This window comes from Rutilus rutilus (genome assembly GCF_951802725.1).
Source record: "Rutilus rutilus genome assembly, chromosome: 4".
Classification (NCBI taxonomy): domain Eukaryota; kingdom Metazoa; phylum Chordata; class Actinopteri; order Cypriniformes; family Leuciscidae; genus Rutilus; species Rutilus rutilus.
This window is the reverse complement of record NC_140212.1, coordinates 47,510,866-47,529,688: the sequence shown is the minus strand read 5'-3', so window position 1 is coordinate 47,529,688 and position 18,823 is coordinate 47,510,866. Positions and strand designations below refer to the sequence as shown.

General features: G+C 38.3%; 1 protein-coding gene across 1 annotated transcript; it reads left to right on the top strand.

The window, feature by feature from the left end:
- The first annotated feature begins 3,412 nt into the window (after positions 1-3,412).
- Positions 3,413-11,557, top strand: LOC311289563 (uncharacterized protein). Its single transcript, XM_084407668.1, has 3 exons — positions 3,413-3,472; positions 3,778-3,993; positions 9,563-11,557. The coding sequence occupies exons 2-3, from the start codon at positions 3,795-3,797 to the stop codon at positions 10,765-10,767; spliced, it is 1,404 nt and encodes a 467-aa protein (XP_084263794.1). The 5' UTR covers positions 3,413-3,472; positions 3,778-3,794; the 3' UTR covers positions 10,768-11,557.
- Positions 11,558-18,823: the final 7,266 nt, after the last annotated feature.

Genomic DNA, 18,823 nt, shown 5'->3' with positions numbered 1-18,823 from the left:
AGCCATTCGGGTCTTGGAGCTGTGTTGTCACAGGAGCATGATGGCAAGTTACGACCAGTTGCTTTTGCTAGTAGGGGGCTTAGACCATCTGAAAAAAACATGCAGAACTATAGCTCCATGAAGCTAGAGTTCCTTGCCCTTAAGTGGGCAGTCTCAGAAAAATTCAGGGAGTACTTGTTGGGTACATCTTGCACAGTATATACTGACAATAATCCATTGCGATATCTGGATACTGCCAAACTTGGTGCGGTAGAGCAGAGATGGGCTGCTCAGTTAGCTGCATTTAATTTGACTTTGCAGTATCGCCCAGGGTCTCGAAATGGGAACGCAGATGCATTATCCCGTCAGTATATGGAGCCGAAGTTGTCTGAAGTTCATAGTGGAGGGAATACCGTGGAGAGAATACCTTGGTGTGTTCAGTCTGAGATCGTTACTCTTCCAGGTTGGTCAGGGGAAGATCTTGCTTTGCTGCAGAAGCAGGATCCAGTTATTGGACCTTTTTTGGTTCATTGGATGGAAGATAGATTTCCGGGTCCAAAGGAGCGAGCTACATTTGGGCCAGGTACTAAGGAGCTTGTTCGACAGTGGGAGCGGCTTAAGGAGAAAGATTCAGTGCTGTATCGGTGCATTTATGCTCCAGACGGAGGTAAGGAGGTCTTTCAGCTGGTTCTGCCTCAGTGTTTGCAGCAGAATGTGCTTTCCAGTCTTCATGATAACCATGGACATCAAGGCGTGGAACGCACTTTACAGTTGGTGCGATCGCGCTGTTATTGGCCTTGTATGGCGAAAGACATCGAGAAATGGTGTCATGAGTGTGGAAGGTGCATTCTTGCTAAGGCTGTGCAACCTAAAGTTAGGCCCTTCATGGGGAGTATTCAGGCCAGTCGTCCACATGAGGTAGTGGCAATAGATTTTACCGTTTTGGAGCCAGCATCGGATGGCAGGGAAAATATATTGGTATTAACAGATGTTTTCTCCAAATATACTCAGGCTATTCCCACAAAGGACCAGCGAGCTAGTACCGTGGCTGATGTGTTGGTGAAGCATTGGTTTAATTTGTTTGGCCCCCCTAGTAGGATACATTCAGATCAGGGCAGAAGTTTTGAAAGTACTCTGATACAGCAGCTCTGTAAGGTTTATAATGTTCAAAAAAGCCGTACAACACCATATCATCCACAGGGCAACGGTCAGTGTGAACGGTTTAACCGTACACTGCATGATCTGTTGCGTACTTTACCCCCTGACCAGAAGAGGCGTTGGCCACGGTACCTCTCCCAGTTAGTTTATGCCTATAATACTACAGTTCATCAGTCAACTGGTAGGTCTCCATACTATCTGATGTTTGGTCGAGAGCCTCGGCTACCTATTGATTTTGTATTGGGTGCTGAGGCAGAAGAGGTAGGAGAATGTTCTGTGGAAGAATGGGTGAAAGAGCACCAGGAGCTATTGGAAGGGGCCTATGATCATGTGAGGCGGCGGCTGGAGTCTAGGAGGCAGCTAAGAGATCAAAGTTATGAGTCCAAAGTAACAGATACGGGTATTGGAGAAGGTGCTCTTGTTTATACACGTAATCATGCAGTGAGGGGTCGTAACAAGATTCAGGACATGTGGGACTCTACTTTGTATAGGGTTGTGCGACAGCCTAAAGAGTGGGGGGCTCCTTACTCGATTATTCCAGTAGATCAAGATGGCCCAATGAGACAGGTATATAGAACTGAGCTTAGAAGTGTGCCAATGGCCACAGTTGGAGTTGATGAGATTCCTAGGGCTGGTATGCAGAAACAAGGGAAAGTTGCAACAGATGACGATGGGGTAGAATTTTATCCTTTGGGAATGGTGCAATTTGAGTCTCCTGCAGATGTTGGCCCTCCCTCTGAACAGTTGGGCCCTCCCTTTGAACATTTAGGGTCGTCAGTAGTGGAGGATCAAGGTCACGTGATTGAAATGGACAGGGGCCCTCAGTTAATAGAGGGAGGTCCTCGGAGATCCTCTAGAAGGACAGCAGGTCAACATTCTAATCCCTATCATTTGCCAAGATCGGTAGTGGAAGAAGAAGATTGAGTTGTAGTCTGTTTTTTTACATCGTCGGGTCGTCGATGCATTTTGAGGGGGTGGAATGTAGCGGGTGATATCAAGGCAGTAAAGTATGAATCAAGGGGGTGTGGTTAGCCAAGTATAAATATCAGGGGTAGGAACGAAAAAGAGTAGGTGCGTTTGTTTCTGGCCGGCGGAAATAAATCAACACTCGTGGTGTTCGTATGCGAGAGGTTCGCATGTGAATTTGTTTGGATCTTGGAGACAGGTATGAGTTGATTTAAAGTATTAATTCGTCTTAACATGGGGTGATTGTTTTAATACGAATAATAAAGGTATTTTAATGTTTGTATTTTCAGCTCTACGGAGCCCATTTGTTGCTCTTGTTGTATTTGATTTTTTTTGGTTTTGTTTGTTTGTTTTGGGTATATTGTCTAGTCCGCCCAGGCGCTTGAGCTGGTAATCGGGCCCAAAAGAAATGGGAAAGGCCCTTGGGGCGGACTAGTTTTCTTTTCCTTTTTTTTGTTGTTTGTATATTGTTTGTTCCCCCACTATTTATTATTGCAGCATGAGGATGCTACTGGTCTAGTGTTTGAACAGAGGAGCTATTTTTGCATGTATTTTACTTTGAGTTAACTGAGTGATTCACAAGTTTTTGTTTAATGAATTTAACTTATGGGTTTGTTTTGATTCTTTGATTTCCTTTTGCTTTGTGGTGTAAAGGCTCCTTCTGTTCAGGTAGTTTGTGATGAAAGCATCCTCGTGTGTGAGATATATCTTTGTGTAAGCCAAAAATAAATCTTGGGTATTTTTCTATATAATGAACCTGAGTCGTGCTTTGTTTACTTTAGGGTGGGTCCTGTAACACTAGATTCACCTTTAAATGTGTTTAATAGTACTAGATTTTCAAAGCACTAAACTGAGGTAGCTCTGCATGAACACGCGGATTTATAAATGAACCACTCGTTTTAAAGCCGTCCTGGTAAACTGACATCTCTTATGACATCCGCTTCAAACATTGCAATGCTGATGTTGAAGAATAAGAGGAACTGAGGTATGTCAGAAAACTAAGAGACAGAAACTTTCATTGAGAAAAAATGATATTCAGTTTTCCACCACACTTACCTACTATTATGTATATGCTTTTTTGTTGTTGTTTTTTGAGTCAGTGGACATAAAAAAGGTTTATTATATTGGCAAACATTTATTGTTTTAGTTCAACCTCTTTCTTGGCAGTTATTTTTATCCCCTCATTCATCAACATTCAAATATTTCACCAAGATTTCAACGCCGAATAAAAGTCCTGTTTACACGCAAACAGAGGTTTTATATATGCACTTCTGTGATTTCAGCGTGTGAAGAGGACTTTTATTTTGGTCTGTGTGTATGACGTCATAAGGCTGCGCTGCATCTGTTGTGATTCGGCTGAAGAAGAAAGGTTTGTGTGCAAACTATTCGCGCAATTTCATAGGTTTAACAAGAACGGTTAAATGAACGTTTGATTGTTGAATGTAACAAATTTTTAAAGCTTTATCTACCAATAATGATAACTTTTACTAATCAGCTTCTAATGCTAGTTTAGAGTGTTTTTAGTCTAATCAGATCATTAAGTTCATTAACTCTCTCTCTCTGACTGACTCTCTTACCAGTGAACTGAACTACTGAACTAGATTTGATTGAGACACACACAGATAATTAGTTTTGAGTGTTTTTCTTTCTGTTAATTATTCTCCTCTTAAATAGGACAAACAGAAAAACTCATGGTGAAGCGGCTGAGATCCATGTTACACTCTATTATAAAGATGGCTTTTATAAAAGAGGAGAGTGAAGACATAAAGATGGCTTTTATTAAAGAGGAGAGTGAAAATATAAAGATGGCGTTTATTAAAGAGGAGATTGAAGACTTCAAGATTGAAGAAACATTCAGTGTGAAACAAGAAGAAACTGAGGAACAAACAGGTCAGTTTAATTCTCAAAGCTGATCTCAGTCATTTGATCCTTATTAAAATGTCCAGCTCTACAGAAATGAGTGATATATTTTTGAAGTGAGTCTAAATTAAAGTTAAAGTGGTTTTATTTGAAATGGTGCGGGTTGCCTCATGTGGACAGACATGTTGAGATCACATGACTAGACTTTTTAGATTAAATTATATTACTCATAAAAAATATAACTGATTTGGGTCAATGACGTATAAGGATTTTTGACAGGCCATTTAAAAAAATAAATTAAAAAAAATAATAGCCTACCTGTTGCAATTGTTCAAACATTAAAGGGATAGTTCGCCCAAAAAATGAAAATTCTGTCATCATTTACTCACCCTCAAGTTGTTTCAAACCTGTACGAATTTCTTTCTTCTGCTGAACAGAAAGGAAGATATTTAGAAGAATTCAGTAACCAGACAGTTTCTGGTCCCATTGACTTCCATAGTAGGAAAAAAATATAGGCCTACTATGTAAGTCAATGAGACCAGAAACTGTCTGGTTACTGAATTCTTCTAAATATCTTCCTTTCTGTTCAGCAGAAGAAAGAAATTCATAAAGGACTGAAACAACATGAGGGTGAGTATATGATGACAGAATTTTCATTTTAAAGTGGAGTATCCCTTTAAAGGTACAATATGTAACTTTTTTTGCTTTAAAAATAGCAAAAATCACTCTATGTTATATATATATTTTTAGTTGTGTACTTACATTATCCCGACTGTTTCCAACAACTTTCAAACCAGGAGAAATTTGTAATTTAATTTGAAGACACGTCACGTTTCTTTATTTCCGTTTTGTCGCCGTCAATGGCGTCATATCCGCGTTTTCCCTGGTTTCCGCTCGTACTGCCATAGCAACCAGAGCCCTATGATAGTAACCAAGGCGACAGACGTGGACAACTGTGTAGTTCGCAATGTCTATTTGCACGCTGTTGTTGTTTCGTTCAAACATTATGGACCATGGCAAGCAGACTTTGGATAAAAAAGGATTAACTAAAACGAGAATCAATATCAGCGCGGTGTTTTTGGGATGTCGAGAGCTCCACATTTACATAAAACGAATCAATGTTATATAGTTCAACAATGATAAAATGTTAGAATATGATCTGTATGTTATTCTAATGTTGATCTAGCTCATACAGACAAACTAACACATAAATTTCAACACATTTAAATGCAGTTTAGTGTGCTAGTGTAATGTTAGACCAAGTGAAACAGCGCTGCGTTACCTCAAGTTTAATTTGTCTAATAAACTGACCTGTGAGTTGTAATTCTGCACTTGCATGTAGTTCGGTAGAATTAAATGTCCATATTCCTTTTATATCCGCGGTACTCACGTCGCGTGTGGAGCTGATAGCTGTCTCTTAGCAATCCCGAGTTGACCTGCTTCATATCACAGCCATGATAAAAGCATTGATGTATTCAGTCATCCATAAACATTATTAAATCGGTCGGCTTGACGTTGACGACAAGATCCATAGTTCTTAGCAAATGTTGCGTCATCAAACTACGCCTTTGTTATTGTAAGAGGTTAGCGACCCCTAGCGGCGAAAAAAATTACATACTGTACGTTTAAGGATGTTGTGTACACATAAATTTATATAAAAATTTTAATAGTGATTTTAGTTTTTCTTCATCTAGATGAATTGGCCATAGCCTTAAAAAAATCTTAAAATTAATTAATTTCCTTAACATGTTTAACAGTTCTTAGTTCTAAGTACTTAGTAATTAAAGTGTTTAGAAACAAAGTATTTGCATTTCTTTTGAGTTTGTGTAAATGATGATCTCATTTTTTTCCCTATAATTTTAGAGTTGCCTTCTTAAATGTAGTTAACAGACTTATTTTCCTGTAAATCACATAAAACTGATAAACATGTTTTAAAATATCATTCACTTAAGCATACTGTATCAGTGATTCATATTTCACCAACAGAAAAAATATATTTTATTTTAAATTCAGTACAGTGATTGCTTTTATATTTCTATTTGCATCTGATTAATTGTAGGCCTCATTTATTTGAAAGTAGGCATCTCATTTTTTGAGTAAAAAACAGTTATTTTTGAATAATTTTGGAAAAATAAAATAAAATCTGAAGAAAATTGGCACTGTTGATCACACTAGTCTACTTTAATGTTTGTTTTCTTTTCTTTTTGGGGGGGTTTGTATAAGGTTTTAGTTGTTTAAGATAAAACGAAACTGGAGAACTGTTTCACTTCCTGTAAAATGTAACACCCTTGATTCTCCAATAAAAAGATTTACACAAAAAAAAGAAGTCTATGAGGAATATCTTTAGATCCGAGTGATGGATTATGGTGAGTTTGGGCTCTTTTTAATCTTGACAATCTCTTGAAAATAATGATGTGCAATTTTCCACAATTTATTCATGCTTCATTGAGTTATGAGTTAAAACGCAACATAAGTGCTACATCTATATTCAAGGCTCTGTGTGCGCCTGTGGGGGTTCGTGTGTAACAACTCCATTAGGAATATCTTTAGATCTGAGTGATGGATTATGCTGAGTTTGGGCTCTTTTTAATCGTGATAGTCTGCTGAAAATAATGATGTACAGTTTTCTACGATCTGTGCATGCTTTGTGAAGTTATGAGCGAAAACCAAACGCGAGTGCTTCATGTAAAGCTTTGCCGGGTAAACATTTCATTGGCGTTCTGTTCTGACATGATGCACTTTTTCTGAGCGCGTACGTACTAGGGATGTCCCGATACCACTTTTTCACTTCCGATACGATACCGATTAGGGGTGGGAGAAAAAAATCGATTCATTGCGATTCTCTCTTCAACGATTCTGGATCGATTCGGAGAATTTCAGAAACGATTCTGAGCTTAGTTTTTAACCAGATACGCGATGACGCTGAGTTTGCTTTAGAAATACCCGTAATCTGCTTGCTTCCAATTCACACACATACACTACTCGAACTTTCCGTAAAATAATCTTTCATAAAGTTCGGAAAGGTTGAAGCGAGTTACAAGGACATTCACAGGCTTCATTGCATAGGATGTGCTGTAGATAAAGAATCGTTCTGGAATCGGATCGTGGATTCAAAGACCTTGAGATATGTTTGTTAATTGTACCTGAATTAATTTAAAATTAATTTGCTATATTTCAGATCAATATATTTGATTTCTTAACATTTTAATTAACTTTAACTTTATTCTCATCTGAATTATAAATAATTTATTTCTGTGTAAAATAATACTACCATTTAAAGCACATTTGATTTTCTTTTTTAATCAATGTAGAATGTGTAACTTAAACAGATTAGTGCTCTGTTTTAGGACAAGAAATGAATACCAATGCAATATGATGATTGTCCAAAAGATGAGATAATTGTTGCTTTAAACAGCTGTGTAACAGTTAGGGCTGGGATGGTTACCGCATTACCGCAATACCGCGGTCACGTGACGCCTACCGCGGGTCTGAGCTTGTCACCGTCATCACCGCAAAAAAAAAAAAAAAAAAAAAAACACTGGCCTTCACATGTGTTCACGTTGTGTCTAATGACATAGATTCATTGATTCTAATGACATGGATTGTGTCTAAAAACATTGTGTCTTACATGGATTCAAGGTTTTCTAAACAAAACATCATCAAAAGATGGAGCAAATCTGACCGTTCGCAAGTTGTTCCATGACACATAATAACATTCCATTTGTAGGCTATTGACTATAACCCCTGTGGCGCGTTACAGCTGCGACGCGGCTACCGGAGCTGATCGCGCCCACTCTAGTCAATGCTTGTGTTTACAACAGCCACGACGCGGCGCGTTTCAGAAGCTCTCTCCGCGCCGCTTCGCTAAAGATAGGCGCCTAGTCTATTTTCGACGGACGCCGCGTCCAAGCCGCACCGTAAATAAAAAAAAAAAAAAAGTAAAAGCAGGACCTCAACTTTTAATTGCACGTGCTTATTTAACACAGTTCTCTCACGTGAAGAACGCATTTGTTAACCCTCGCGGAGTCGCGGCAAGTGCACACTCACAGCACCAGAGAGGAATCTTTGACGGCACTTGCAAGAAAATGGATAAGTAGGCTACATAATTAAATTCAAAAATATTACACCATTTAAACATTATTAAAAATACATAGGCTACTGAGTTACTAAAACAATATTTGCCAAAGAATACACTTGTATGTTCACAGTTTGAACGTTCTTGTTTCCATTTGTTTAATTTCAAGATCTGAGGTGAATTATTCATTGTTGCTTTTACAGCTACAAAGCTGGAGCACTAAACGATATTCAAAGTCACATTGCATGATTTTAACATTAAATAAAGCACATAAACAGTACCTGAGATCATCATCGCCACGCTTTGTTTGTTGTTCCAGCCGCGACGTGGGGGAAAAAAACTGGGGGAGGGTGGGGAGGGGGGTTGAGGTTTAAAGCGGTTTACCGCAATACCGCGGGAATTTCTTGCTTTTCAACCGCGGTAAGAAAAAATCCATACCGTCCCAGCCCTAGTAACAGTTGTAGGTTACAGTTTGACAAAAGCACAGTGTTGTTTTATACAAATATAAGTAGGCTTTGCAGTTTTAATGATGTTGAACAAAATGACGGAGTATGTTTTTATGTTTCCACTGTTCGATCGCGCCTGTGCCTCTCTCTCTCTGACACACACACACACACACACACACACACACACACACACCAGCATTGCAATCTTGACATCGCAGTCTGTTCATTATGCTGCGTTCACACCAAACGCGAATAGAGCGTCAAATTCGCGTCTAGTTCGACGCTTGAACATTTTGAATCCATTCGCTCGTCCAAAGCGAATAGGACGCGCCAAGCGTTTGATGCGAAATAGATGCGCGTTCAGAGCTAAGACGGGGCTAGATTAGGTGTCCCTAAAGAACCCGCATATGTCTATGTCTAACAGTAGTTCCGCATTACATTAGTTAATATGCACGCGAGTTTTATTCATTTTTTATACCGTGTATTCTCCGTGTAAATCAATGCACCGAACTGTGACGCACGTACTGTTTCGGTTCAATACGAATACATGTAGGCCTACCGTTCCACCCCTAGGTATCGGATCATATTTTTTTTCTCCCCTCCGATCTCCGATCTTGCGTTCTGGGCCAGTATCGGCATGATAACGATGACGTGGATCGGATCGAAACATCCCTAGTACGTACACCCGAAGAATCCTTTCTTCTTATGAAATATTATGATGAACTCTGGAAGTGATTTTATTTATTTATCTTTAACAGGATTCTTTGATGAACAGAAACTGTAGAACAGCATTTATTTGAAACCGAAATCCTTTTTATAATGTTTTTTATAATAGTATAAATGTCTTTACTGTCTATTTTGACCAATTTAATGAATGATTTTCAATTTAAAATAGTAATAATCCACATTATTATAAACAATTAGACTACATTGTATTTGATTGGGGTGGTGAGGGACCTGTAAAATGAGTGGGGGAAGTATGGGACCACTTTGTGAACCATAGGTATAAATGTTGCTATATGTGTCGTTTAATGCCATTAAACTGGAGTTAACTTGTGTTTGTCTCTGTTCACCTTAGGCCTGATGCTGCTGAAAATAGAAAGTCAAGTATTAAATGAAAAGGAAGGGAAAGATCATGAAGACCTAACTGAAGAAAAATCTTTAAGTTGCTCGCAGACTAAAAAGACTTCCACACTAAAAAGAGGTCAGAAGACAGGAACTAGAACTTTCACCTGCTCTCAGTGTGGAAAGAGTTTCAATCATAATGGAAACCTTAAAAAGCACATGAGAACTCACACTGGAGAGAAGCCTTACACCTGCCAAAATTGTGGAAAGAGTTTCACTGAAAAATGGAATCTTAAAGTCCACATGAGATTTCACACTGGAGAGAAGCCTTACACCTGCCAACAGTGTGGAAAAGGTTTCACTGAACAGGAAAAATTTAAAGTCCACATGAGAATTCACACTGGAGAGAAGCCTTTTACCTGCCAACAGTGTGGAAAGAGTTTCTCTGTAAAAGGACACCTTAGAAGCCACATGAGAATTCACACTGGAGAGAAGCCGTTCACCTGCCAACAGTGTGGGAAAGGTTTCAATCATAATGGAAACCTTAAAAAACACATGAGAACTCACACTGGAGAGAGGCCTTACACCTGCCTAAATTGTGGAAAGAGTTTCACTAAAAAATGGAATCTTAAAAGCCACATGAGAATTCACACTGGAGAGAAGCCGTTCACCTGCCAACAGTGTGGGAAAGGTTTCACTGAACACGAAAAATTTAAAGTCCACATGAAAATTCACACTGGAGAGAAGCCGTTCACCTGCCAACAGTGTGGAAAAGGTTTCAATCATAATGGAAACCTTAAAAAACACATGAGAACTCACACTGGAGAGAGGCCTTACACCTGCCAACAGTGTGGAAAGGGCTTCGCTGATAAAGGACACCTTAAAGGCCACATGAGAATTCACACTGGAGAGAAGCCGTTCACCTGCCAACAGTGTGGAAAAGGTTTCAATCATAATGGAAACCTTAAAGGCCACATGAGAATTCACACTGGAGAGAAGCCTTTTACCTGCCAACAGTGTGGAAAAGGTTTCCCAGGAAAGGGAACACTTAATAGACACATGAGAATCCACACTGGAGAGAAGCCGTTCACCTGCAAATTGTGTGGAAAAACATTCACTCAAAACAGAAGCCTTAAAGTCCACATGAGAATTCACACCGGAGAGAAGCCTTTTACCTGCAAATTGTGTGGAAAGGGCTTCGCCGATAAAGTAGCCTAATCCTTAAAGGCCACATGAAAATTCACACTGGAGAGAAGCCATAGCCAACAGTGTGGAGAGAGTTTCAGATTTAAAGTTAGACTTAATTGCCACATGAGAATTCACTACTAATAACAACATTACCTCAGAGTTCACACAGTGAGCCCTTACACGTGTCTTCAGTATGAAAAAAAGTTTCAGATAAATCAAAGAGACTTGAAATGTCAATTGCCAACTCATTCTGAAAATAATTGTAATGTTCCTCAGTGAGAAAAGAATTAGAAAAAAAAAATGAAATATGACAAGTTATGCAGATTTGGGGCCCTATTTCTTTTCTTTTTGTGTGTGTTTGGAAAATGCTCTAAAGCTTAACTGGCTCAGCAATTTAAGATGGCATCAGAAAATATGTATCTGCTTCTACCTTTTTGTTGCTTTGAACTTCATAAAGAGCTCATTAAACTAATCTATTTGAATCAAGTGGTTTAGTATGTATTTTCTAAAGAGACTCGATCGCTTTTATGTGATGAACAGAATGAACCTCATTGGTCCTTGATTGAGCTTAAAAGTGTAGCGTAACACAAGAATGATTCCCATTGGTTCTTGATGAAGCACAAAAGTGTAGCGTAACACAAGAATGATTCCCATTGGTTCTTGATGAAGCACAAAAGTGTAGCGTAACACGAGAATGAACCTCATTGGTTCTTGTTGAAGCTAAAACGTGCTGCACAACACGAGAATGAACCTCATTGGTTAAGTTAATTCAGTTAATTCTCATACAGTATTTTCAGAAAGTTATGGAATATATCCTTTCCCCAAATGTGTCACTAATAAAAAATTATAAATTATTTAATAAGAAGGTTTTATATTGACCTATTAAGATGTTGCTTACATCTACCTTGTAAATATATGTTTTGCTATTTTATTAAAAAGTTTTCACATGTAAATCAACAACAATTACAATTTTAACAATATTTCAAGTGTAATCTTTCTTTTTAAAAAGTATACATTTTATCATATGTATTTCAAAGTTAACCCTCTGGGGACCAAGCTGTTTTTGGGGTCCTTGAGATGTTCTGACATGCTCTGACATTTGTGCTTTTTTCAGTTATTTATAAACATGTTAATGGCAAAGGTGTAAATTCACTCTATATAGCACAAACAGGGCTACCATAATATGCGAGCAACGTGTATGTAGATGTTTGTATTTTTAAGAGAATAATGTTTATGCGTGGTTATTGGAAAAAATTAAAATGAAAGTTGCTGATTTAAGAACACAAAACACATATTAAATATGTGTCCACAAGACTTTTGACTAATGGATGTTGTCCCTTTGAGTTCTAGCTTCAAAATTATGTGAAAATCATCCTGCCTAATTTTTCACATAAAACACTACATTGATTTAAACATTGTAAAACAGTTTTTTTGTCAGAAGAGGTTTATGCGTGGGAGTGGTAATGGGTCATCAATATTAATGAGATTCAGACCAGGGGTGTGACATAGACGCTCCCCCAAGTGCTAATGGGCCATCAAGTGAGTCAAGTAAATATGTACTTACTCTTTCTGATTTCTGACTGTGTTGCTAAGCGCACTCCGAGTTGCAGGCGGAGGTAGTGATGAAGCTACATTCCTTTTAAAAAAGTTGAAGAATATTATTACATAAATATAACTATAGTAGCATTAGTCTATAATGAATAACTGATGTAAATAATTTTAGACGCGTGCAATAAGCCTATATGCGTGTCAATGAGCCATTACCGGAGAGGCACACCGCAAACATTAGCCTAACACATTTGTGCACTTCATTAACTGGGTATATTTACACATTTCAGCACATTTACACACATTTACAACTGATATTTGCGAGCATGCATCATTAATGATAATGAGGCAGCATTTATATAGTCAAAATATAATCTAAACACCTACTAGGCCTCCTTTCTAAAATAATTTCTAAATTCTTTCTTTCATACATAATGATCTAAACATATCATTTAGGCTACACATACAAATACAAATTTCCTAACCAAGGGGTGTAGCATATGTACACAAAAAAACAAAACAAAACATTTTTGACGTTGAAATGGTACGAGATATTAAATTCATGGTATAGATATGCACTTTCATTAGATCGTGTTGAATATAGGTAGATATCAAATGTCAATACTCTGGATGGCAAGTCCACCCAGTATAATATGTAAGCTCATGTTTTGAATAGCTTGTCAACTAATGCAAGTAAGAATAAATACTTACTCATCCGAAATTCTATCCACGGCTGGAACAATTCACTCTTCAAAATACAAACGGTCGTCATCAGAGTAGTCGCGCTCCTCTTCTGATGAAAATCTGGACTCTTCGTCGCTAGTATCCAGGACGAACTGAAGGGCTTCCGCACCGAAGTACCGTGTCATCTTCCCAACGCGCAGGTGACTGAATGATGAAACTTGAAGCGTTTAATGCATTTGCTTGGGGGCGTTTACCTGTTTTGCATAGATGGCTTAACACATTATCTTGTGAATAGCGCGCTCCGTGAGTAGGCGTGAACGAATTAAAATCAATGAGCTCGTAATGAGCTCGACTGGAATCGCTCTCTTTTTATACGGATTACAGAAGCTGATAATATTTGTTTTTTATATAAATTACTTCATTTAAAAGCTGCGATCTCAAGCTTTATGCCCGTGGGTCTGTTTGCCTGTTTGACTGAATTTTCGCGGAGTTATAGATCATTTTCGAACACGTTTCAAATGGGAGTTTACTGACAGAGAGAAGGCAGAAATCGCATCATGTTAAAGTTTCTTTATTTGTCAAAAAGCAAAACACTTTATTTTTATTGTGAGTATACAGAAAAAAAATAGAAACTGAACAGGATCGATTGATGTATAACACGAAAATTAAAGATCAAAATTAACAGAGCATTTTGTGTTTATTTTTCATTGCTAAAAAAAAAAAACGAGCAAAACGCGCGGGCGCGTTTTTGGTCCCCAGAGGGTTAAGGATTCATTAGTTTGAATATTGGAACAAACACTATAATAACATGGTAGTTGATAATTCAATATACCTACTTTATTTTTGACAAAACATCACATACTATATATTTAACATATGAGCAGAAATTGGTGGACAAAAGCTTATTTAATTTTACAATAGACTTTTTACAGTAAAAAACTTTATAATCTATCCAAAACTAATCAACAAAATCTTGTCTAAACAATCATATTTTGTCTGTAACATCATTTTTATGATATATTAGCATATTAATGTTAATTTGCAGTTTAATACGTTGCTTATACGAAGACATTTTATTTAAACATATTTCAGTCGATTTTTACTCATCTTTATATTTAAACAGTCTTTTTGCGGTTTACAGACATTATTGCATATTGCGATTAGAACAAAGCATATAAGAATAAAGAAACTTAGCTACCTATTCCTCAGCTGGATCCGTTGCTCCTCGAAGTGAAACAAACCAGCACTGAGGTATTCTCAGGATTTTTATTATGATAGTATTATTCCTCACAGCGTAGCTAGACCACGTAAAGTACATGAGTCTGATTAAACTGTGTTTTATCCAGCTGATGTGGGCGTTTGCATGGATTGCCTCAGATCATTTGCGTAGCGCGCGCTCTCCGTGGGCGTGTTCACATTAATACTTAATGAGCTATAATGAGCTGTAATGAGAACGACTGACATCTTTATATAAATTACCTAATTTAAAAGAAGAGAATTCAAGCTTCATGCCTGTGTGTCTGTATGCCTGTTTAACTGAGTATTTGCTGAGTTAGTTTATTTTCGGACACGTTTCAGAATGGCTGACAGAGAGAATGTAGAACTCGCATCATGTTTATTTTTCTTTATTTGGCAAAAAGCACAACACTTTGTTTTTATTGTGAGTATACACAAAAAATAGACACTCAACAGGATCAAATGATGTATAACACTTATATGTAAGATCAAAATCAACAGAGTATTTTGATTCTCTTTTGCACTGATAAGAAAAAAAGCGAGCTTGTATCGTCGGTGATACGGGCCCCCCCCAAAGACCTGTTAATTTCTGACCCTCAAAGACCTGTTAGTCTGGCTTTAAAATGTCCACCTCCACTCCATTTATTATCCTAAATTAGATGCACCTGTTTGAGGTCGTTAGCTGCATAAAGACACCTGTCCACCCCATACAATCAGTAAGAATCCAACTACTAACATGGCCAAGACCAAAGAGCTGTCCAAAGACACTAGAGACAAAATTGTACACCTCCACAAGGCTGGAAAGGGCTACGGGGAAATTGCCAAGCAGCTTGGTGAAAAAAGGTCCACTGTTGGAGCAATCATTAGAAAATGGAAGAAGCTAAACATGACTGTCAATCTCCCTCGGACTGGGACTCCATGCAAGATCTCACCTCGTGGGGTCTCAATGATCCTAAGAAAGGTGAGAAATCAGCCCAGAACTACACGGGAGGAGCTGGTCAATGACCTGAAAAGAGCTGGGACCACCATTTCCAAGGTTACTGTTGGTAATACACTAAGACGTCATGGTTTGAAATCATGCATGGCACGGAAGGTTCCCCTGCTTAAACCAGCACATGTCAAGGCCTGTCTTAAGATTGCCAATGACCATTTGGATGATCCAGAGGAGTCATGGGAGAAAGTCATGTGGTCAGATGAGACCAAAATAGAACTTTTTGGTCATAATTCCACTAAACGTGTTTGGAGGAAGAAGAATGATGAGTACCATCCCAAGAACACCATGCCTACTGTGAAGCATGGGGGTGGTTGCATCATGCTTTGGGGGTGTTTTTCTGCACATGGGACAGGGCGACTGCACTGTATTAAGGAGAGGATGACCGGGGCCATGTATTGCGAGATTTTGGGGAACAACCTCCTTCCCTCAGTTAGAACATTGAAGATGGGTCGAGGCTGGGTCTTCCAACATGACAATGACCCGAAGCACACAGCCAGGATAACCAAGGAGTAGCTCTGTAAGAAGCATATCAAGGTTCTGGCGTGGCCTAGCCAGTCTCCAGACCTAAACCCAATAGAGAATCTTTGGAGGGAGCTCAAACTCTGTGTTTCTCAGCCACAGCCCAGAAACCTGACTGATCTAGAGAAGATCTGTGTGGAGGAGTGGGCCAAAATCCCTCCTGCAGTGTGTGCAAACCTGGTGAAAAACTACAGGAAACATTTGACCTCTGTAATTGCAAACAAAGGCTACTGTACCAAATATTAACATTGATTTTCTCAGGTGTTCAAATACTTATTTGCAGCTGTATCATACAAATAAATAGTTAAAAAATCATACATTGTGATTTCGCTAACCTCTTTACAATAACAAAGGCGTAGACCTTTTCAACGTAATTGCGTATTACGTGACGTCACGAACGCGCATCACCGAACAGAGCAAGGCGAGCATTTGTGCTTATAAAACTTAAACTTTTTTATTTATTTTTTAAATGACCGATCGTTTCCCTAGATAAGACCCTTATTCATCGTCTGGTATCGTTTAAAGCCCTTTGAAGCTGCGCTGAAACTGTCATTTGGACCTTGAACCGTTTGGGGCCCATTGAAGTCCATTATATGGAGAAAAATCCTGGAATGTTTTCATCAAAAACCTTAATTTCTTTTCGACTGAAGAAAGAAAGACATGGACATCTTGGATGACATGGGGGTGAGTAAATTATCAGCAAAAGTGTTTTTTTTAAAGTGAACTAATCCTTTAAGGTTTCCAGCCTGTATTTCATCGATCGCCGCCTCACAGCGCCAGCAGCAGCTGCATCATAGGGGCTCAGTGCTTTGACATGGGGAACATATCATCAGTGAACACCAGCTTTGCGTTAACACACCCCTAATGACCTGGCAAATGAATACCCTCGCCTCACTTGATCCTCTTCATCGCATCTGCATGTCATCAGTAACATGAGTTAATACTTCTGTAACTGCTTGTAATGATCAGGTGTTGTCTGCAAAGCAAAAAAAGCACCAATGCTAAAGTTTTCTATTTATCCCAATCATTAAATAACATTCAGTGAGCTTGTTGTTTCTGCCTTAACTTAATGCATTGTTTAACAATGAAACTGAATGAGAATTTAATTGAAATGCATTACTTACACAGTCACCTCTGATAACAGATCACTGTAGATTGTAATGTGGACTCATTTTCTGTAAAGCTTCTTTGAAACTAAATGTTTTGTGAAAAGCGCTATACAAATAAATGTGAATTGAATTAAATATAGTCCACTGGGGACGGGATATATGCCTCGCGCTCAGCACACATAAAGCTTGCCGCAAAGCACTGGCAGAAGTAGCCTATGATTATGAATTCATCTGGAATTGTTTTTAATTGTTTATTAATAAACTAGTGCTGTGTTGACTCGCCTATAGAGAGAAATGCACCTTTTATTTGGACTACATAATAAAGCTTTTTGTTTCAAATTGGTTAGTTTAAAAGACATATTTCAAGCATCTCAAGGCCTATTTCTCCTGTCTGTGAGGCAAGTGTCCTACACGCTGAGTTTCGGTTTTCTTGCAGTCGAAGATGGATCAACTTTCTGCTCTTACTTTATTCTGTGCGCTGTTCAGTGTTCCATCAGATTTGTCGTGTTGCCGGTCTTGGCAACAATGATCTTGTCGCAAAAATTGCATCGCGCGCTGCAATTCTGGTGAAACGAAGCTACACTTTTGATCTTTTGAAAATATGTGGGTTAGGACACTTACACACACACACTACAGCATCACGTGCGAGCCACGACTCTTTGGGCAGCCGTGTAAACTAGTGTTTTTCCGCCACAGCCAATCATGCTGCATGCTTATTGGCTCACTGACGTTGACGAGATTAACACCTCCGGTATCGAAATTTGGTACCGATAGACGAGACATATTTTGATACTCGATAGTATCGAGGCAATTCAGTCGGTGCCTAAAAAGTATCGAACTCGATACCCAGCCCTAATCATATGTTTGTCGACCTTTAACCTGTTTGGTCTTCATCTAAACACCTAAAAACACCTGCAATATGGAGGCTAAGATAGAAGTATAACCTTTATAATCTGTATTAAGGAGTGATATAGGTCTACAATTCTGGCAATGCCGAAGAATAATCATGGTCAGAGAAAATCCTCCGCTCTCCGAGTCCGATTACTTTCTTCTCAGGACATGCTCTATTGTAGTGTATTGTAAGAGGTTCACAGCTATGGCTCTCTGGGGTTGTTTTGCGTTAGGCTTTGGTGCTAGAGCTCTGTGTGCCCGCTGAATTTGACTGTCTGAATCTATCACGAGTAATAGACCCCTTCCCGGTGTCCTCCAGCACTTGCTTTTTTCTTGCTTTTCAGGGTTTCTGTTGGCCTTAGATTTGGTCCCTCTGTTCATCTCTCAATATTTGTGAATATTTAACCCCTGTGCATCAATTAAATAAAGTTACACATAGGTCCATAAATGTCTGTGTCAAAAAACTGTCATAACAATTTGAGGCTTGGGAGCCTCATTTTAAAGAAGACCCTTGGCAGATTTTTGTTGAAGTAAAAACATTTTAAAAAGTGAAACCAAATAAGGTTTAAGTTTATGAAAATTATTTTTGATTTTTTTTTTTATATATAAAATGTATATTTTATGAAACGTGTTTAACTTTAAAACTGCTATGAAATTAAAGTCATACATCTAAAGAAGTTGTGTTCCAAATTTGAGGTTGATCTCTCAAAAAATTACCTTTCAGTAATAGTTTGTTTGGGCGCAGAGCAACATTTTGATTTAATTCAAGCCTTGCCAACGGAATAAAAGCCTCTTAACAAAGATTGCATCATTTTATAGTTAAAAGGCCCTGGGATGAAAAACTGCAATTTTAATGGGTTTCATTGCAGACATTTTTGTCCAAAAGGTGCTGAGAGGAACTAGTTTGTGTTACTAGTGCAAAATAGTATATTTTTTTTTTTTTTCAGATTTTAGAGGTACATTTTTTAAACTGATTTATGTTTGTAAATCAGTTTCCAGTAAATGAGAAACAGTTTGTGAAACTGAGAGCTTAAGAGATGTTTAGCCACATTTCAGCACAAATTCCATTCGCCAATTTTATTAAAGATAATAACATTTAAACCAG